Here is a 22,152-nt window from a genome sequence, read left to right as displayed (position 1 = left end):
GCGGAGAAGGGAGTTACCCAAATCTGATGGGACACCCGTACAGCATGCATCACTATTGGCTAGACTGAAACAGCATTAACTCACCCGTCACTGGTAGCGGTAGTGAAGTGTGCAGTGCATATGAAACAATACAGACACTATAGCTTATGGTAATGACGCAGCAGATGGGGTAAAAAAAGAAGCAGCCTACCTACCACTATCAGAACCTCCAGTAGCACCCCCAGAGCTAGTGTTACAGCAAGTGCAGCTGCCAGCCCCATATAGTGCACTCCCCTTAACCCAGATTATTGAATTGAAGGGCCAAGCCCTGCAGCAGGAAAAGGACTTGTGGACCAAGAGAGGCTATTCTCTGTCACCTAAGGATTTACTCTGAAGACAAAATAGTACAGGTAAAAGTAGTGATACCTCATGCATTATTGACCATTATCCTGGAACAATTGTATAATCCCACACATACCACCAAACAGTATATAGCATCAGACTTCCCAGAGGACTGCTTAATCCCTAACCTTCAAGAACATGTTGACAGATCCGTAGCAAACTGTACAACTTGCCACCTGTATAGTACAGGTCACACTCTCGACGTTCATGGGAATATTGCCCCTCCTATTAGGGCCCTTCAGGGAGCTCCACATCGACTATGTCGATATGATTAACACGTGTAGTAATTATCGTTACTCAACTGCTGTTGTATGCCCATTCACTTATTGGCTTGAGGCAGGACCCTGTGCACATCATGTTGCTCACTCCGCAGCTAAGTTTTTTCTGTGTGAGATATTTCCTCGCTATGGCATGCGTGATGATCAGACAACAGGACTCACTTTTTCAATTAGCTTTTTCGAGAGATTACTTCTTTACTGGAGATACAGTACAACCTGTGCTCAGTTTACCACACCCAAGGCAATAGGGTTGCTAAGGGACTAAATGGTTTCTTAAAATAGAAACTATCTAAGATAGTTCACAGTTTGGGAAAAACAGACTTTATTGCCTTGCCCTGGTTAGTATTAGCAATTAGCCTAGCAAGGACCAACATGTGACCTCTCATGAAGTTGTAACAGGGAGGAGGCTGCACTCACCACGCATACCTGCATGCAGCTCCTCTGATGCAGATGAGATAGCTGGGGGAAGAGTTTCAGGGCTATCTTAGAGACCCAACGAGATCTATTAAAGTTATCTTCCGTCAGCTCCAGCCATTTCAGCAACAGCCGGCTACACTTGCAATTGACAGCCCAGCATCCCTACAGAAACTGCAGCTCTACCCAGGGGACAGAGTATATGTGAGGTTGTTTGTTAGGAAATGGATTGAGCAAAGATTCCATGGGTCATCCGAAATCTCCATGGCTACACCTACTGCTGTAAATGTGTACGGCCTCAAGTCTGAAATCAGGAAGGATACGAGCACCAATCCCCCACTGCAAGAACAGGAGGAAAGGGGGAATAAGAGGACACATAAAAAGACTTCAAAAGAAGATTCCTGCCATAAAACCTTTTAAAACATTACCTCATGTAGAACAAGCAAAACTAACCCTTTCTGAAAGCCTCTGCAGTCTTAACACCGTAATCCAACAAAACATAATTGTGCCTCATAAGGTGCTTCATAAGAAAACAAATAAACAATCAAAATCATGGGCTGTTCCATATTACTGTAAATACTAATTGACACAAGTCCCTAAAACTAACAAAGGAGATATTAAATTAATTTGCAAATTCATCCTACCATGGGCTTGTACTGGTCGTTCTGCAGGGTTCATGCCATCTTTCCAGACAACAGCATCACTGGTCAGGATGGATTCAATCCTGCTCGAAACTGGTGACATCTTCAGATCATTCTGAAATCAGAAGCACTATGAGAAGCAACCACAGAAAGACACAGGCAGATGTGCTCTAGATTTTGTGATGGTTGGTTGCTTGCTGCATGAGCAACACTAGGCTCCCTGCATTATCAGAATCCCAATGGCAGAAGTTGCCCTGCAGATTTTACAGGTTGCTGGGGGACTCAATAACAACATTAAATCCAATGTCTCCTTCTGCATTTTCCTTGTGGATGGGCCTTACAAGCTATGTACAGCATGAACAGCTATCATGTACTACCCTTAGTATTGGGGTCGGCCACGTCATCAGCAGAAGGCCTCTGTCGATTTTAATGGTTGTCAGTAGAGCCCAATGGTGAAGTTAAAGGTAACTGTTTTAACATTGCACACAAAGCTGAACCTTGCTGCCCTTGGTAAAAAGGATGAAGATGCTCTACAATATACAGTGGAAGGGCTATAAACACTGTCTCGGTCACAAAACAAACACTAAGGAATGCACTTTCATGAAACACAAGTTGGCAGCAATGCATTTAGCCAAAGATGAAATCAACTTATTTCAGACCAAATCACATTTTACATTCCTTTCTTTCGGCTATACTCACATTGTAAAAATATGCTGACAAACCACATAGAAGAGGTCAAGCATGCACAATGAACTCCCTTATTAATGACTTAAGTATGTGTCTTGTGCATGAGAAGCATGATACTACAGCAGGTGGCTTGGCAGGGGTAAATTAGGATCCAAGGCCACAGAATGTTGTATCTAGAAACACATGGGTTGCACTAGCTACATGTTGAGGAAAGTGCAGAGGCTCACCTGCATGCGAGCACTACTCCTGAAATAGAAAAAGAGGTCGCAAGGCAGGATTGGGGTGCACTGGCAGAGCTGTGAAAGCTATCAGCACTGGAAAAGCAGCAGAGCCACAGGTCAGACAGACTGTTTAATGGTAATAAGGGAGAGCCACAGGACACAAAGGAAAGGTGGCTTGGACAGCTTTGTTGTGAACCTCCAGACTGGAGTAATAGGTGTAATAGGGTTAAGAATGGGGGTCTATATTCAGAAGAGTGTGGTAATCACAGTATTGTAGAATACAGTGTCACGGTTTCAAGATATTGGTTGAGCATTCTGTGGGTCTATGGCAGTGTATCAGTTGGGACATTTGCGGACATACAGTAGGACATGGTGGGCACGCTGACAGGAATAGTAATGTTGATGCAGGTAAAATTTGAGGTCCCCTGAGAAGCATGTTTATTTGAAATAAACAATGAAGTATTTTCCATCAAACATTTGTCATTTTGAAACGTTGGAACATATTGATGCAGACCCTTACCTCCGATTGTCGATCAGAGGAGTGACCCACTCTCAGTTTCTTCTTTTTTTTCTTTTCTTTGCTGGTGGGGCTTTCAGACAAGCTTCCCTTTTCCGGGTTCAGCTGTTGATCCTTCTTTTTGCTTACCCTGTCCCTTCTTGGGTTTGATCCCGATACAGGGTCCTTCTCTCTATTCAATGCAGGCCACACTGTTGAACCGACCTGGCAGCTTCCTGCATGGTTCAGGGCTCCACAGGGTTGTGTCCAAGGGGCATCATGGGCACAAACAGGCTGACCACAACTCCCAGAGGGCCTGTACCCAGGAGGCACAGAGCAGGGGTACCCCGGGCTGCAATCCACAAGCTTCTGCCGGGCTGAAGGGGGCATTTGAAGTTCCAGTACAATGCGGTCACTCAGAGGTATCGGGATTCGAACAGCCATGTCAGGGGGCACCTGTCTGGTCCGACCATTCCAGAAGGTCACCAGGACCCCATCGCTTTGGACATCTGGGAGGAGTGGCAAGAAGAAGCAGAAGAATTTAGCACAAGCAATCTCAGAAATGGCCATCTAGATATGTACCAGGTAAAATGTAGAAGTAGGGGTGCCCTTTATTGCATGATTGCAAATTATATTCACAAAGAGATTAAATGATAAATGATTGACTCGAATATACACAACATATAATATGGGGAACACAACATTAGAATTTGTCCTAACCGGCAGGAGCAAAGCTCTCACTGATGTAAGAGAAAGCATAAGAGAAGTTTTAAAAAGTTGGACGAGGGAGTACACAGATAGAAAAAGCAAGGATAAGGTTACATAAAGTCAGAGGCGCAAGGAAAAAGGACTCGCGCATGAGAGCAAATGGCAGCCCAGATGGAGGAAATGAGTTTTGTATGAAGGAATGTGCATGAAAAACAAAGTTATGAGGAAAGCATAACACAAATAATGCTGAAAAGATAGGAGGAAATCAAATAAAAATAAAGAGAGCAAGTTAGGTGGAAAGAAGAAGAGCACAGGAAGGTGATGGTGGAGAAATGGGCACTACAGGGGTGGAGGATTATGCCACGGAAGGAAAGGAAGGTGAGATGAGAAAGTAAGAACAGAAGAAAAGGTAGACATTAGGGCAGAAAAGAATGGTTGTAGGAAGAAAGGGAGGGATCAGAAGAACCAGAGACCGTAAACCATACACGTATTTATCGTTTTTGTTTTTTTTTACAGTTTCTATATTGTGCCACATACCAGTGCTTTAATCTGTACATCTCAGACATTGGTAAAACGAAGAGTGAGGTAAGGAGTTTCGCTCCTAGTCTAAATGGGAGACTGGTCATATCTTACATGCAGATGACCTGGTCTTCCTAGAGCAAATGCCAATAGGGTTGCAAAGTAAATTAAACAAACACTCTTGGGCTGTATGTCAATGGGAATGGGATATGATATGATAGGTTATTTATAACACTCTTAATACCCAGAGGTTTCTAAGCACGGACCCAGGGATCCAACCTGTGTTGCTCCGTGTAATCTTCCTTCCAAGTCGAGCACGTTGCCGCTGAGCTATCCTTCCAAGATGAGGATTAACATGCCAAAATCTAGAATTGTTATAATCCAATCATCACTGAGTAGACGGTTAGGACCAGAAATTGGTACTTGGAAGGAGAACCATTGGAAAGAGTGAAGACTTTCCCCTATGACCCTTGACCTCTGATGATATCAAAGGAAGTCATGTCATTTGACACCACCCCAAAGTGATATTGCGTGTAGCGATGGAACACAACCTTTCACCAGTTGACAAAAGAGGAAGTGGCATCACATAGCATTGTACACTAAGAAAAATATGGTTACGATAGCACTATAATGTGATGTACATTTCATACGAGAATGGATCGCCATATGTATCTTTAAGATCAGTGTGTATATGCCCATATTACCAAATTACTGTGAATGCAAGCAGACATCCATGACCAAGTGATAATGATGTGTTATTATATAGCACTTACGCTTAAGTGCTTTATATAGAATAAATATACACCCAATATTACCCAACCTGTGTTGGTACTCATTTATCGACCTCAGAAGGATGAAAGGCTGAGTTGTGGCGTTTAAGAACAGACTAAATCAGTGACTCACCCCATGAAGTGTGCTTGTAATAAACCTTTAATGAGTCTAGCAATTATTGTATAGAATTCCAGAAAGACACATTATTTGGTATTCCTATTCTTTCTTATTTAGGGTCAGTGCTGAAAGGGTTAGACTTGTGGGACTCCTGTTCTTATTTTTCCTCTTTTTTTTAAGGTGCCTCAACAAGAAATCCAGCCACTCCAGAAGTAAAGAGCCACATGGTGCTGGCCACAGCCAAGGAGCTTGCATTACAAAAAAAAAAAAAAAAAAAAAATGTTTTTTGTTTTTTTTTCTTTTTTAGAGGTTGCAAGGGAGATCGTGGGGTCGCAAGGGAGACCCCAGAGGTCGCCGTTGAGACCTCTGGTGACCCCTAAATGACGTCCCTGTGGAGGGGAACAGAGGGGAGACAGCGATCTTACTAGGCCAGGTGACAATGAGATTGCGCAAGTGCAGGGTATTGGGGAAGGGGAGAAGTGCTGGGGGAATGAGGGAGGGGGCAGTGCAGTGCATAAGATAACCGTAAACAATATAGATAAAATAAATGAGACAATAAATAAAAAAGTGCCATCAGCTGGTGGCCAATGCAAGGGTAAGGGCAGACAACAGGTGTCAAGTGCTGGTAGGAGGCTGTAGGGATACAGAAACAGTCCCTGAGTGTAGGGTTGCCAGGGGGGGGGCAGCGCAGGTGTGCAACTGGCGTGAGGGGACCTAGGCTTGTGATCAGAGGGTAGTCAGGTAAACCAGTGCAGTTTCAGTTTCAACAGGAGATCAGCAAGGGATCAGAGGAGAGAAAGCAGAACAATGAGGAAGGTCTTGAGGTACTTCCAGAACCGGGGATGTTTCTCCTCAAGTTTCATAGAGGCAGGGAGGCTGTTCCAGAGGGAGACCCCAGCAGAGGAAAGAGATCTACCACCAACTTGTTGCTTGGAGAAGCGACTAACCCTGAGGGAGTTGGAGGCGGATAAGCGAAGAGCTTGAGAAGGAAGATATGTAGGAAGAGAGAGTTTAAGGTATTGAGGCCCCAGGTCCCAGAAGGCCTTGTGGACAATGCAGAGGGTTTTGAACTTAATCCTCACAGCCACTGGGAGCCAGTGCAGAGATTTCAGCCCTGGAGAGATATGATCCCTGTGCTGAAGCCAAGGACACGTCTCGCAGTCCTGTTCTGGGTGAGTTGCAGAGGGCGGCGAGTAGAAGCAGGTAGATTTAGAAAGAGGCTGTTGCAGTAGTCCAGCCTAGAGAGAACCAGAGCTCTGGAGACAGTGAGCTTCTGGGGGAAGGAGAGTTAAGGAAGAATAACTCTGAGGAGGTGCAGCTGGTAGTGTGACTTCTTAGAGATGTCAGTAATGTGAGGAGAGAAGGAGAGTCTGGCGTCGAAGATGACCCCAATGTTTTTAGCCTCACAGGTGGGAGCAGGAAGAGGGCCAAGAGAGGCCAGCCAAGGAGCGACAGGAAAGGAGGGAGCAGGTGTGCCGATGAGGAGCATCTCAGTCTTACTGGCATTAAGGCAGAGATCATTGGCGGCACACCACTGCTGGATAGCAGACAGTCAGTCAGAGATGAGCGATGGAGAAGAGGTGGCGGAAGGGAGCCTGAAAATGAGTTAAGTGTCATCCACATAGCACAGAAAGTTGGGGCAGAGAGCAGCAATGCGGTGGGCAGGAAGGGCCAGGTATTGGTTGAAAAGCCAGGGAGAGTGGTTAGACCCCTGGGGAAACACCACAGGTAGAGCTAGAGATAGATGAGAGGAAGGACCCCAGTTGGACCTGGGAGGTTCGATCGGAGAGGAAAGAGTTCAGCCAAGCCAGAGCCTGATCGGTGATACCCAGGTTGTCACGGAGACGGTTGAGCAGGATGGCATTGGTTCTCTCAGTTTGGCCGTCCATCCAAGGGTGGTAGAAGGACAAAACTCTTGCCTCTATGTCGTAAACACCGGACAAGGTGCGTCAGAACTTTGAAGCAAATTGCGACCCACGATCTGAAATGATGATCGTCTCCTATCTCCATGTTTTGAGCACAAGACAAGGCGGGTCTCCTGAGCACAGCACACACTCAAGCTCACCCAGCACGAGCTGACAGTTCGTACCAGCTATCAGGTTCTTCGATGGTTATGTCTCTTTTCAATAAAAGTCTCTTGCCTTTGAAGACCTGATGCTTTCCAATTAACAAAATAAACGTTTGTTTCCTCGTAGCACTTAGGGTGATGGATTCTCACCTCTGGGTCCCCTCATCCCAGGCGCTGACCTCTCTCAAATCTCAGCCTCCCACCGCCGGGTTCACTATGGCTTTCTTAGCCTTCAAAATGGTGTCTTTTTAAAACAGTTCTCCGTGGACATCCCTCTGCCGGGTTCAGTGTTATCAACACACCGTTTCTTGGGACTTTAGACTTCACCCCTCTTGATTGGCATCCCTCCGCCGGGTTCACTCTTGCCACTTTACAATTCCTTTTCCTTTATCTTGATGTGGGGTTCACTTCCCTTGCGTTTCAATGGTTTGTCGGTCAAAGACTTTCAACTGTACAGTGATTTGGCTGGACCCCTATATGACCACTTTGACCTGTCTTGGTGGCTCTCCAATGGCCTTCTGTATGTGCAGTTTCCATCAAGACGGGATCAACCAGAGTCTCTTGAGTGAACACCCACATGGTCCCTCTCCCCTGTGCAGCTGGTCTTCTCTTTACAATTCACAGTTCTTTGAACTTTGTGACTTTGATTCAACATAGTTTGGTTTCTTTATCGTTTCTGCCCTCGACCCACCGGCTGTGATGACACGCTTGGCCTTCTTTGTATCTGGAGTCAAGGCCATTACCACGGTAGCAGGAGTCTCCCTCGGTCCTGTTTATCAGCGTAGGCACGCTCTGTGTACCGCTGACATCTGCTGCAACACACTTGAGCTATTGTTTGAGGTCTTATGATTCCTTCTACGGAGGTCTCACAGGCCTGGCTTGGAAAGGGCAAGGTTGCTTCTCTCCTTATCACCCTCTCGGTTCACGCCGTCTTTCTCCTCCTCCTCTCGAATTGCCGTGCCTCAGTAGCTGTCTCGTCGTGCAGTCTGCGTTGTTCGCCCTGTGCTCTCGTGCTCCACCTTTTCTCCCTGTGGGGAAGGGTGTATGTGTGTGGTTCTGGTCAATTGATTGACTTTGCCTGGCCCTTGTATTGGGGGTTTGGTTATGTTTGACCGAATTCTATTTGGTCATGGCAAACTGACCCTAAACCAATTTGATTGGTGCCCAATTTAAATGCACATGCATTTTTATTTCTGTTTTTTTGTCCCCCGCCTCCAGTTTTAAGGAGCTGGGGACACCCATGCACCCTCAAATTTGCAAAATACCAACTCTGGATAGCAGGGTCACCCCTGCAACCCAGGGTTGGTATTTTGCATTATATGCGACCAAATTGGCCCGAAGGCCAAATAACCCATGTAAAATTCGACCAAAATGGTCATTAAGTGAATTGTTTTGAGTCAGATAGGCTAATACCATATTGGGACATGTCAGGTAAACGGCTCTGGTGTTAGTCCATTGTCTTTCGTTTTGTGCGAAAGGGTGGGGGGGTAGTGTTTTTGGATGTCCTACGTGGTAGGATGGGGAAAAGGTGTTGAAAGAAGTCGCTGAGAGTGTCCCACTCCAACACCCCGAGGACCCCCCGTCCAGGTGATCCTCCCTCACTGGTCCACCCCCAGGAACTAAGGAACTAAGGAAGGGATGGTTATCAGAAGTATGACGGACACAAGGAGTACAATGCAAGGGTGTTTTTTTAACAGTATATGGGTGAGAAAAACACCTAATCTAAACCTAAATCTAAGATGGGAGCAATCTACGACCATCAAAGTAAAGAAAACACTGTTCTAGTGGTGGCGTGTCAAAACAAAACGGCCTATATTCATAAACCTATTGCCAAATCCTTCCTCTATATAACAAAAGGGTGTGGGACAATTATATGTATAACAAAAGAGTGTAGTGCAAACTGAAATGTCCAAAAGGGACAGCCTCGATAGCAGTCGCATCGTGCCGTCTGCTTTGCTGCTCCTGGGCTCTCGTGCCCCACCTTTTATCCCTGTAGGGAAGGGAAAGGGCCGTCAGCTGTGTGTGGTTCTGGTCAATTGCCTGACTTTGCCTGACCCTTGCATTGGGACATGTCAGGTTAACGGCTCTGGTGTGAGTCCGTTGTCTTTCGTGTTGTACGAAAGACATTAGTTCAGGACTGCTGAACTAATGTACTCCCGTACCCACATTACATCATGGGACAAGGCGGAGCAGTGGCACGACTGTGAGCCCCCCTTTAGTATATAGGCAACAGGAAGCAGTTTCTTCAGAAAAGATAGGATCCCTCGAATCAATGTCTTTTGCTTGGCCTCACACAACTTTTCCCAAGCTCTCACCATGCAGGATTCTGTTGCTTTCACTTGGCATCCCTCTGTTAGGTTCACTGTAGCCTTTAAATCACAGTTCAGTTAACTTGATCAGTTCTACGAGTTTATAACACTCAGGAGCTCTTAATGTATTTTTTAAACAAATATTTGGTTCACTCGCGCTGATTCACTCAGGTCCCCCTGCTCCAGGCTCAGACCTTCTTCTGTAGGCAGTTCTGGCTTCACTCAATCGGGCGTGAGCCTTCAAACCGCTAGTATCACTCTTGTTACTTTGCAATCTTTCACGCTTTCACTTCAAAAGTACTTGCCAGTTCAGTACAGAGACTTCAGATAGGCGATTGCGTCTCGGTGGGTCACTCTGTTATATTGTAGCAAGTGCATTTACTTTCAACAATCAGTCTTCTCTTTCTCACGGCTGCCGTCCTACGCGCAACCCACAATACTGGATACAGTTCAAAGGTTTGTACCGGCCTCCTCTCCCAAGGTCTTCTGGTATCTGCAGTTCTTAGTTAGCATCACAGGGCTAATAATTCTTTAGGTTAGCTTTATACTTCGTGTCACCTTTTTGTCAAAGGCTTTCGACTGCATGATGGGGGCTTGTACCCTTGACTTTACCCTCGTACTACCACTTTGACTATTCGCCTCCTTTCTCAGTTATTTTCTTTCGCGGCTTCTATTACACGCACAATCTCGGCATTCTTTATTCTTGCTACAATGTGCTTTCACTCGTGGTTTCTCGACAACCCGACGAGCACTTCAAATGCTAATGTCCTTTTCATTTATCCACACAAGCGTGTCTCCCATTTCACTCAACGGCAACAGCTGATACAGTTTATCAAGACCTTCCGTATAGTCAAAGCTTTTGGCCCAGCACGGCTAGCCTCCTTTCAGGTCCTCACGCTGCACATGAAGTAGGTCCCGCCGTGACCTTCTGCAGTAGCAGGGAGTTCCCCTTTAAGACTCTGCAGCAACTTTCAACTCGCAACTGGTAGGACCACGGCCTTTCATTCACCTCCTGGTACCTTCTGCTCTGCTTCCATGGTCGCGTCGTCTTCCCGGGATTTCCGGCCCTTCCGTTCTGCTGGTCTTGCTCGCTTCGATTGCCCTTCTCGCGTTGTTCTCCGGGTGCTCTCATGCTCTGCCTTTTACCCAGTGGGGAAAGATAGCAGGATTCAGGTGCGAGTCATTAAGATTAAGTGCCTGACTCTGCCTTACCCTGATGTTGGGACATGTCAAACTGGCTGTGTGTGCGTCTGTCTTTCTCTGATGCGCTTTGTCCGTGCAGCAGTGTGCGTGTAGGAAATGGGGTGGGGAGAGATAAAGTTCCTAGATAATACATGGATTAGGAGGCCACAGGAACCAAGTATGGCTCAGATTGAGAAACAGAGGCAATGTGTCAAGTGGCTGAAACACTGCTGGGTAATTACTGGCAGGGAGACACATGATGACTCCAAGGATTCCAAGGAAGTCAGACAGGAGGATCTACAGAATTCTGACAAATAAATGCCTTTACAGACTTCCCAGTCTATGGGCCTCATTACAAGTGAGGTGGTAAGGGGTTAACGGCGTCGGTCAAGGTGCTGGTGCCGTTAACCCCTACCGCCTCATTACGAGGTTCCCTCGCGGGACCCGCTCTGGACGTCTGGTCAGACCAGACGTCCTTTGCGGGTCCCGCGAGGGGACCAGCATGCTAACATCGGGCCTGTCATTAACGGGCTGTTAGCATGCTCCCCATTCCCATTGAGCCCTATGGGGGCTCAGATGGGAATGGGGATGGTCCGGGTCCGGGTTCCCTGAATGGGGAAATACTGGGCCCTCCAAAGTCGTAATAGCCCGGTATTTCCCTATTCAGGGGCCACGGACCCGGACCCGAGTTTGGAGGCAGCCATGCTTATTAAGGGCATGGCTACCTCCAAACTCGTAATGAGGCCCCATGTGTGGATTATGTCTTCTCAGCCAAGGTATCCCTAGAATAACACCAAAATGCGGAGCTGCATTCAAGTCGAAACATAAAACCTTTATGATGCCTTTGATTCATTTTTAGTAATCATACTCTAGGTCAAGGGCATCCCATCCACCGGTCTGGCAGCTTCTGGGTGTTCTTTTGTGATGACGGGGAATCCATTTTTCTTAGCAAAGTGGATGTTAATATAAATATCCATAGCCCTGAATCTACAAGGGCAGTGGTGCAAAATGGGGCAAGACTAGAAAGAAGAAAGCATACTGGTAGATATGTGTTTATTGATTGATTAGAGCCTGGAGTAAAGAGACCCATCCGGGGCTCCTTCTACGAACGAGTCTTGGAGTTTCCCCATCTCTTGATGGGTCATTTAGGCCAACTACAAATTAAATGACCGGACAACACACAATAAAGGCCACGGCTGGGCTGGCGCGCACCCAAGTGGGAACAAGTGGCTGTTTGGCTGGGATCGACTCTTGAGCCTGGAGACTCTGTTTTGCTTCTGCTTCATTCTCCTGCAGCGCCGTCCTCAAGAGGAAGCTTGCGCTTGCCGAAACGTGCCGTTCGGCCTGCTGCCGCCCACGCACGCATGCATTGTACGCATTGCATTGTTTGGCCCCGCCCCTTGTTGACGTCGACAAGCCTTCTTTATGGCACAGCCTTGCGCACCCGCGTGCGCACCCAAGTGGCAACAAGTGGCTGTTTGGCTGGGATCGACTCTTGAGCCTGGAGACTCTGTTTTGCTTCTGCTTCGTTCTCCTGCAGCGCCGTCCTCAAGAGGAAGCTTGTGCTTGCCGAAACGTGCCGTTCGGCCTGCTGCCGTCCACGCAGTAATTATCATCTTTAAATTTCGTGTGGAAGTTACAGACTCTTTTGTTTATGGACTCTATTCTGGTCCGTTGATTGTTTCATATACATATTTCTGTCTCCCATTGCAGCGCACGCATTGTACGCATTGCGTTGTTTGGCCCCGTCCCTTGTTGACGCCCACAAGCCTTCTTTAAAGGCACAGCCTTGCGCACCCAAGTGGGAACAAGTGGCTGTTTGGCTGTTCGGCGTCTGAGGCAGGGAGGCACCGGCACATCAACATATGTACATAGGGTTGCTTATGCTGGTTTGTTAGAGGTAACCGTTATTGTAATTGTAAATCGCAAACGTTGGTGTGTTTTGTGTGTCTTGTTTAAAACCCATCTCAGGTGGCATTGTTGAGCACACACAGGTGATAACCAGTACATTTAGGAGAACTTGTTGGTACACGAAAGTGCAAAGGTGATTTGTTGGAATTAAGGGTGGTTAACCGTAAATATGGTGAAAAACTTACGCAGTAAGAAACGGGGCCTGAATAGATCAATTGGTATTGCAACTGAGGGAAATGTATCGGATGATGATCGATATGAAGAACAAGTGAATCAGGCAAAAGAAAAAGGACGTAAGGTGAGCGGAACAAATGTAGAAGCCGCTTCTGGTAATCAAATGAGTACATACAGAAATAACGATCTAGTTAATGCAGAGATACCAACTGGTATGGGAAAGATAGAACCCATGGATGATTCCTCTGCTGTACCATATGGTAAAACCACTGAGCTTATAGATGGCATCAATTATCCGAAGAACTACATTAGTAATGTACCAATTAACGATAATTCGCTGCTAGGTGCGGTTGGTGATGTCTATGATCTGCCAGCTTCTGATATCTCGCTTGTGGCCCCTGTAGTGCTAGCTGAATTACACAGCCGTGAGAGACTGTCTAATGGACCATCCACTCCTGCAGCGAGTTCTTGTGGTCTAAGGGATCAAGTGCATTTTCATGCCGCAATTGCAACAAACTTAAGACAACTTAATGAAAATAAGAATAGTACGTCTAAAAAAATCCCAACCCATAAGGCAAGCTCTCCAGCTCTTGATTTTGCAGTTACTCAGGAAGAAATGAGTTATCCACATTCACCTGTATTAGGCATGAATTTAACTCAACAGAAAGAAAGAAATGAACATACTCCTTTCCTGAATTCGTCTCTACCACTGTATCCACTTGAGGATACCTTAATAGACTTAAACAACCACAAGCTTCAAAACTTTCGGGTTCTAGCAAGAATCTTGAACCTTCTTGACAAAGGTCACGAGTACACCCATGGTGCAATTCATGCCTTGAGCACAACCAACGGCAAAATTATAAACACTTTAAGTAAAATAGAAGGTTTTATGATTTCTCAGGAAAAATGTAACAACTTTTGGGCATCCCAACTATCGATTCTCAAACAGCTGGAACATAAGAGAGACAGGCCAGCTTCAGTTACCAGTTGTGACCAAGCTTCACAAACTGAAGAGAGGCCTGAAGGGAATGCCCTCGCTTTAGAGCTGATACAGCAGACCAGTACTGGCCAGAGCTCACTCCCTGTTCCCGAGTACCTAGAGATTACAAAGCTACAACATGAATGCATCCTGGTCTTAGAAAACATCATAGTGGCTGCAAAACTGGTTCCTCCTGAGTTAATGGAAAGAGACTGTGGAAATACTCCTGCTCCAAGAGAGGATGATGCAGTCAGAGTTGACAGTCCCTCAGCATTAACAGATCTGATTGACCTCAATAATGAGAAATAATGAGAATCATTTATTGAGAGAAGAGCAATCTGATAATAATACTGAACAAAGCGACTCACAGCAATCTATGTTTTTCATGTCTAGGAAGGCAAAAAAACAATATGCAAGAGAGCAAAAAAGGAAAGGAAAAGCCAACACTCCATTAATGCCCATTGCTATTTCCGAAAAAACAAAAAAAAAGGATAATAAATTAAAAATTAATATAACACCTAGCCCTAGATCATCTAACATATGTCTTGGGCAAAGGCAATTGGATGACATGGGCATTGAGGATATCCAATTAAACAAAGAAAGCCAGATACAAATAGAAATTACTAAGACACAGGCTGAAGTGAATTCTACCCAAATGGCACAGCCAACTGAAAAGATGCAAGATGGAAGACCTGACTCAAAAGGGTCTGACATGGGAGGGATCCTAGAAAACGTTCCGATGTTAATCCAAACGCAATTGCAAAGATTCTTTGAAAAAATGGATAAAAAGATAACGTCTATGTCGGTCCAGGGTATAAATGAAAGGAATGGTAGAGTAGGACCCGCCATTGAGAATATAACAAAAAAAGAGAGTATTGTCCACATAGATAAAGAGGAAGGAGGTGACCTGCCTATTCTGGAGAAAGGCGTACTACCTCCTAGAGGCGGCTTGGAGGTAAACCACACAAATTTAGTAACAAATGAGAATGTAAGTGTGGATGGAGAAAAGAAGTTAATTGAGGAATCACCTAAAGAAATCCCACTAGAAATTAAATCAGTGATGGGATGGTGGGCAGACATAACGATGACTGACAAACCCAGCCTAAATCGAGCCGCTGTAATGAGCATTTTTCATCAGATTCCGGCACTACACAATCTGGTATTAAATGACATTGATTGGATCAAATTCCCTTTTACATGTAATCACAGAATGATATGCAAATTTCAATCTCCTATTATTGCATCTCTAATAAGGACACATTATAGAGACCTAGAGTTTCTAGGTTATAAGATATTTGATTTTTACTCAATGGAGGATGCAACTAGTTTTATTGATTACCAAGAAAAAGAAATACAACAAACTTTGAAAAATGATCCAAGAGATATACAGCTGTCAATGATGAACGAAAAAGTATTGGCACAAGCAGAGTCTGTTTCTCAAATCATAATAAATCTTTCATGGTTAGAACCATTGATGAAATCAATACTAAAAGAGAATCCCATGGTCGAAACATCATAATCAAATGCATTTATTGTAAAATCCTATGGTTTAGCATAATAAAATGTCAGAAAAAGCTTGCAATTATTATGCTACAGGAAACCATGGCAATTTTGGATATTCCTGAGGAGGGTTTTGTGAGTTTTTTTAGCCATGCAAAAAAAAGGCACACTAGGGCGTCCGAAGGGTGGCCTTGCGATATATGTATCCTTGGTGTTTGATGTTGAAATAAGGCAGATTTATTCAAACGAAGAAATGTTGGCCATTCTTTTACACCATGCAATGCTCAGAACGTGCCCTTGTTGGTTATATCTCTTTATTGGAACCCTAATGGGCTGTCTATTGATGGTATTTTGGAGAAACTGAATGCACTATTGGTGGATGTGGTGGATGAAATGCCTAATGTTGAAATAATTTTGGGTGGGGATTTTAACTCCACCCTATTCCAAAGACACATAGAAAATGAGTTTCAAAATTACCAGTATGCTATCTCGTCTCATGAGAGAGGACAACTGTGGTTAACATTTTTTGATGAATGGGACATGTTTGTAATACCATTTGTAGGCAATGGGCCGATGGTGACATGGTCAAGAGGGAGTTATAAGTCTACCATTGACTATATTGTGACATCAGATACACTAGCTAGGACAGCCTTACCTTGTACAATTGAAGAGACATCTCTGAGTGATCACTCATGTCTAGAATGTAGACTTGAATGTAATTTTGATGTACACAAGTTGCATAAACCATTAACTTTACTCGAAAATGATACAGTTGCTATCTATAAGATGGAATCCTAACCTATGTCGACATCTGAATTGCATGATCAACCGTGACATGTTACAATTTAATCCAAGTTTGCTGTCGATGACAGAATGCAGGGCAATAGACCTTTGGAACGAGGATATGATTTGCAAACATCTGAATCGCATATCCTCTGAGTGTATCCAGGATTGGTCTACTGAGGTAGATGAGGGATTTAGCTTTGGTATAGCAAAAAGAAAAAGAGAGAATAATCTAGAAATGAGGGCACTGAAAAGAGATTATAACATAACCTCCGAAAAAGCAATGAACATGAAAAAGGTAATTCTGGCGAAATACAATAATGACATTAGAATCTTAAAATTTAATGCATATCTGAATAAGAATCAAAAAATGATTAAGTTACTGGTCGGCAGAAAAACTAGGGAAATATGGGGGACCTTAAGAGACCATACAGAAAGAACTCCTGCCCAGAAATGTTCTACAGTGAGTGGGGAGGCGTGGGTTGAGTTTTATCGGAATTAATATGCACTGCCTGAGAAGTTCAAGTTGTTAAAACATGATGTACGTGTATTGGAATTACCTGATTCATGCCCATGGGATGTGGAAGAAATTGAGTCGGTAATCCAAAGCAGCCGGCCCAGATGGAATTCCACCCTGTGTACTGAAAGATGATCCAAGATTCTGGGCAGCTTACTTAAACCGTTGCTACGAGACCATCTTTAAAACAAAAAAGCTGCCCGTATCTTGGTCATCTGCACTAGTTATCCCTCTACATAAAAAAGGTGACACAGCCGATCCAGCCAACTTCAGACCAATAGCCTTGGTAGATATTTCTGCAAAGGTCTTTGCCGCTCTAATTCTCAGAGTTAAATATCTTTATAGCTATGACAAACATCTTTTCACGATTCCAGACGGGATTTAGAAAAGGTATGGGGACTCAACTAAATGCAACCATCCTTGCGCATTTATTAAAGAGCTCAAGACAAGATTCAAAAGGCCCCCTATATATGGCATTTGTTGATCTCTCATCAGCATTCGACTGTGTCATCAGAGAAGTTTTGGGGGACAAAATGCGAGAATTCCAAATACCTGCGCATATATCGGCCATGATCATTATGCTACATTCTAATACCAACTACAGGGTAAGAATTGATCTAACTGGTTGGATGACTGTGCCAATAGGTACTTATGTTGGGGCCACTCTCTTTAATCTGTATCTATCCGACATAGACAAGTTATGGAAACAGGCTGTTTTGCTTCCTGCAAAACTAGGGGATTTGTGCATAAATTGGTTGGCATTTGCGGACGATATAATTTTATTAGATTGTACGCCCTTTGGTTTACAATACAAACAGCAATTATTTGCTAACTAGTGTGAAAGACACAATCTAGCAGTAAATCCATCCAAATCAAGGATAATGATTTTTGCTAACCAGAGGAAAATAGTGTCATTCAAATGGATATTAAATGGAATTGCAATACCATGATCTTTTGGGATTATCTATTTGGGATATAATCTCACTAACTTTGATTCTGTGACAAAATGGAAAGAAGCAATTTCAATTAAAGCGTTGCCATTGATTTCACAGATGAGGATAATCCATCGCAAGCTTTGTGGGTTCTCTCTCATCCCTCTCATTGAGTTCTACCTATTAAAGGTAGAATCTATCATATTATTTGGGCTAGACTTATGTATACTTCTGATTGGCCATATATTAAATTCTCTCCAGGGGAAAATATGGAAAAAAGTTCTACACTTGCCGAACAGTATGCAGAATTCCATTATTATTCATGAATTAGGATTGTCATCTCTGGCATCAAAATTGCTATGGCGCAGACTGGCAAATTTTGCAAAAATCTTACAGCCAATGGAAAATACTCTATATGAAGATCTTGCATCAATGGTGATGAGAGGAAAACCCAACTCCTTGCATATGGTACATAGAGAATTACATCATGCATTGGTTTTGATTGCACAGAGTACATCTGCGCTGGTCACTCTACCACAAATTGTAAAAAATAAACTATACATTTATGATTGGGAAAATACAGCCGATTTGATTGGCCAATATAAAAGCTACAACGAGTATTCGAAATTTCGGCATAAGCAGAGACCGCTACTCCTCTATATCAGGCAGGTTCCAAATAACCTGGTGAGAACAATGTATATGCGTTTTAGATTTAATTTGCTAACTACAAAAGGAACGGAGGAAATTTTGGAAAACCAACAGTAATTAATTGTTTGACACAAAGTGTCGATTTTGTCTAACTGGCGCAAATGAAACCCTGAAACATCTAGTACTTTACTGTGCGTCTTATGGAATGGATGAACAAGTTACTTCTTACCTTGTAACGTTCTTTCGACGGGATGTTCCTCCGACGTATTCCTCATCTTAGATATATCCTTCCAGCTCTGCTGGCCTCGGAAAATATTTTCTCCAGAGGGCGCTGCGCGTCGACGTCCCTCGAGTCGATGTCCTTCGACAGCCGCCGTATCGACGCTCGACGTCATCCTGCCTATAAAGGCTGCGCGCAGCGTCCGTTGCTCAGTTCCGTTTTGTAGCCCACAGTATTACTGTCTGGACTAGACTAATCACCCTGAAGGAGCGTAAGCTGCAACAACAAGGGAAGTAGAACTGCGGGGATGGATGGGAGGGTCGATGAGGAATACGTCGGAGGAACATCCCGTCGAAAGAACGTTACAAGGTAAGAAGTAACTTGTTCTTCGAAGGGATTGTGTCCTCCGACGTATTCCTCATCTTAGATAGGCTCCCATAGCAGTATTCTATATTCGGAGGAGGGAGTACTGACTTCACGCTGTCTTCTATTGATGAATAGAATGCAGTACAGTTCTTCCAAACCTAGTCTCTTGACTAGAGGAGGAATCCAGATTGTAAAAACGTGTAAAGGTATGGACAGACGACCATGTAGTGGCCGCACATATGTCTTTAATCGGCAAGCCTCTTTTGAGGGCCGATGAAGCTGCAATACCTCTGGTCGAATGAGCCCTAAGGTTTTGAGGGGGCTCTTTCCCTGCCAGTTTATAACATTCCAGAATGGCTAGAATGATCCATCTGGAAATGGTCTGCTTAGTTATTGGTAACCCCAGCTTGTGACCTGCGTAACCTACAAACAGCTGGTCTGCCTGTCTTATCCTGGCTAGTCTACTAATGTAAAAACTTAAAACCCTCCTAGGGTCTAGTCTGTGTAACCTCTCTTCCTCTTTCCCCGGGTGAGGAGGAGGATAGAAAGATGGTAGGGTAATCTTCTGAGAGATATGGAATTCAGAAACTACCTTTGGGAGGAAATTAGGCTTCACTTGCAGGACAACTTTGTCTTTGTGAAAGATTGCATGAGGGGGTTTACAAGAAAGAGCCTGTAATTCGCTCACCCTTCTAGCAGATGTAAGTGCTATTAATAAAACAGTCTTAAGGGTAAGGAATCTTAACGAACAAGAATGGAGAGGTTCGAAAGGTGTACCCATCAGGAAAGTTAGTACTAAGTTTAAATCCCATAGGGGAACTTGGAATGGTCTTGGGGGATAAACATTGGTTAACCCCTTTAGAAACTGTATTACCAAGGGTAATTTGAAATAGGATGGTTCCTCCGAAGTAAGCTTAAAGATAGATAGCGCTGCGAGATAGCCCTTAATGGTGCCAACTTGAAGGCCTGTATTTGCCAAATATAGTAGGAAGGACAAAACCATTGGTGTACCACATGAAAATGGGTCGATATTCTGTTCTCTACACCAGCTGCAAAATCTGTTCCAACGGCAGCGGTATAAAGACATCAGGGAGGTCCCAATCCTTGTACCTCAGCCGTTCAGAAGCCAAGCGTGAAGGGTGAGGGTTTTGATGTCTGGATGGAGAACCTGACCTCCCTTCTGTGAGAGTAGGTTCTCTCTGAGCGGAAGTCGAATTGGAGGGCAGATGGACAAGTCTAGAAGGTCCGGGTACCACGTTCTCCTGGCCCAATCCGGGGCAATTAGGATCATGGTTCGCCGGAATCTTCTCAACCTCCTGCTCATTTGAGGAATGACAGGGACCGGTGGGAACGCGTACAGAAGCGGAAACTCCCAGTCCACTATGAACGTGTCTCCCAGAGCTCCTCTCGGAGGAAATTCCCTTGAGCAGAACAGGTCGCATTTCCTGTTTAGGCTGGTGGCGAACAGATCTACCTGAGGGGTTCCCCAAAGGGCGAAGATCTCTTGAAGGACTTCCTGAGCTAGCTCCCACTCGTGGGAGACTGTGTTCTGCCTGCTCAGAGCGTCCGCTGTCAAGTTCTTCTCTCCGGCTAGGTGAACTGCCGATAGAGAGATTCCTTCTTGGATTGCCCAAAACCAGAGCTGCATCGCCTCTCTGCACAGGGGTAGTGATCCTACGCCTCCTCTTTTGTTGAGGTAATGCATGGCCACCGTGTTGTCCGTCATTATCAGGACATTCTTCCCTTGTACAGCTGGCAGGAAAGCCTTCAACGCAAGTCTGATGGGTCTCAGCTCTAACAGGTTGATATGTAGTCTGGACTCCGATGGAGACCAACGACCGCTGATGGTCAAGTCGTTGGCGTGGGCTCCCCACCCCGTGAGTGAGGCATCCGTGACTACTGTTATCTCCGGCCAGGGTTGCCAAAACTGTTCTCCTTTCAGAATGTTCTCCTGACAGGCCCACCACTGAAGGTCTCGAGCCACCCTGCCGGGAACCTGAAGAAGATCTGTCATTCTCCCTGAGAATTGTGACCACTGAGTCCTCAGTGCCCACTGGATGGATCTCATTCTCAGGCGAGCCTCTGGCACTAGGAAAATGCAGGATGCCATGAGGCCTAGCAACCTCAAAAAGTCGAAGGCTGGGAGACGTTGGGCATGTTGGAACTTGGTAACCATCTGTAGAATATCTTGAGCCCTCACCACTGGTGGCGAGGCTTTTCCCAGGGAAGTATCCAGGATCGCTCCTATGAACTGGAGTCTCTGCGATGGTATCATTTGAGACTTCTTTAAATTGAGGGAGAAGCCCAGTTTGTGAAGGGAGTAGCACACGTGATTTAGCTGGATCTGAGCTTGCTCCGGAGAAACAGCCCTGATCAGCCAATCGTCCAGGTAGGGGTAGACGTGAATCCCTTCCCTCCTTAGACTTGCAGCCACTACCGACATTAACTTGGTGAAGACCCTCGGGGCGGAGGTCAGCCCAAATGGCAGTACTCGAAATTGATAGTGAGAGTTGCCAATTGCGAACCTCAGGTATTTCCTGTGTATGAGATGGATAGGCACATGGAAATAAGCGTCCTGAAGGTCCAGAGATACCAACCAGTCCTGAAACTGAAGGGCCTGGAGGATCTGAGAAAGAGTGACCATCTTGAATTTGTCTTTCCTGAGGAATTTGTTCAATTCTCGCAAGTCCAAGATGGGTCTCAGTCCTCCGTCTTTCTTCGGAATGAGAAAGTAAGGGGAGTACCAACCCTTGTTCCTCTCCGCTACAGGTACCAGTTCTATGGCACCTTTCTCTAGCAGGTCCAAAATTTCCTGGAAGAGGAGCGGATCTGGAGCTTTCTGAGAGCTGATCCCCGGTGGATGACTCTGAGGTATACGTAGGAAAGGCAGGCAGTAACCTTGGGCGACTGTTTCCAATGCCCAAGCATCTGACGTGATAGCCTGCCATACCGTCAGATGTTGAGTCAACCTGCCTCCTACAGGTGTCCTGTGAGGGGAGTCCTCAGAGTGGTTTTGGGGCGGCTGATGCAGATGCCGATGGTAAAGAGGCACCTGCTGTTGCTGCGGCTTTAGAATATCTACCCCGTCCACCTCGGGTAGTTCTTCTTTGACCCCTTTGAGCCGGTCGTCCTCTACCTCTTCCGAATGCGGAGTAGAAGCGAAAGGACTTGCCCCTCGCAGAGGTTCCTGTGGGACGAAAAGGAGTCTGACGGATTGCAGCTCCTAGGGATTTTGCTGCTGCTTTTGAAGTTTGCAGTTTCTCTAAACTGTCATCCGCCTTTTTCCCGAACAAAGAAGAGCCATCAAATGGCATGTTCAAGAGCCTGGCT

The 22,152-nt window shown here is 45.2% G+C and overlaps 1 protein-coding gene across 3 annotated transcripts in view; it reads right to left on the bottom strand.

Annotated features, from left to right (window-relative positions):
- Positions 1–22,152, bottom strand: part of LOC138513728 (peptidyl-prolyl cis-trans isomerase G-like) — a 400,359-nt gene that overhangs the window by 275,073 nt on the left and 103,134 nt on the right. For all 3 annotated transcript variants that reach the window (XM_069628805.1, XM_069628807.1, XM_069628806.1), the window contains 2 exons: positions 3,143–3,627; positions 1,718–1,829 (listed from right to left, as the gene is read on the bottom strand). In XM_069628805.1, the coding sequence (XP_069484906.1) occupies positions 1,718–1,829; positions 3,143–3,627 (597 nt within the window). The remainder of the gene's footprint in view (positions 1–1,717; positions 1,830–3,142; positions 3,628–22,152) is intronic.

This window comes from Ambystoma mexicanum, chromosome 12 (genome assembly GCF_040938575.1).
Source record: "Ambystoma mexicanum isolate Mex_15411 chromosome 12, UKY_AmexF1_1, whole genome shotgun sequence".
Classification (NCBI taxonomy): Eukaryota; Metazoa; Chordata; class Amphibia; order Caudata; family Ambystomatidae; genus Ambystoma; species Ambystoma mexicanum.
This window is presented reverse-complemented; position numbering and strand designations above follow the sequence as displayed.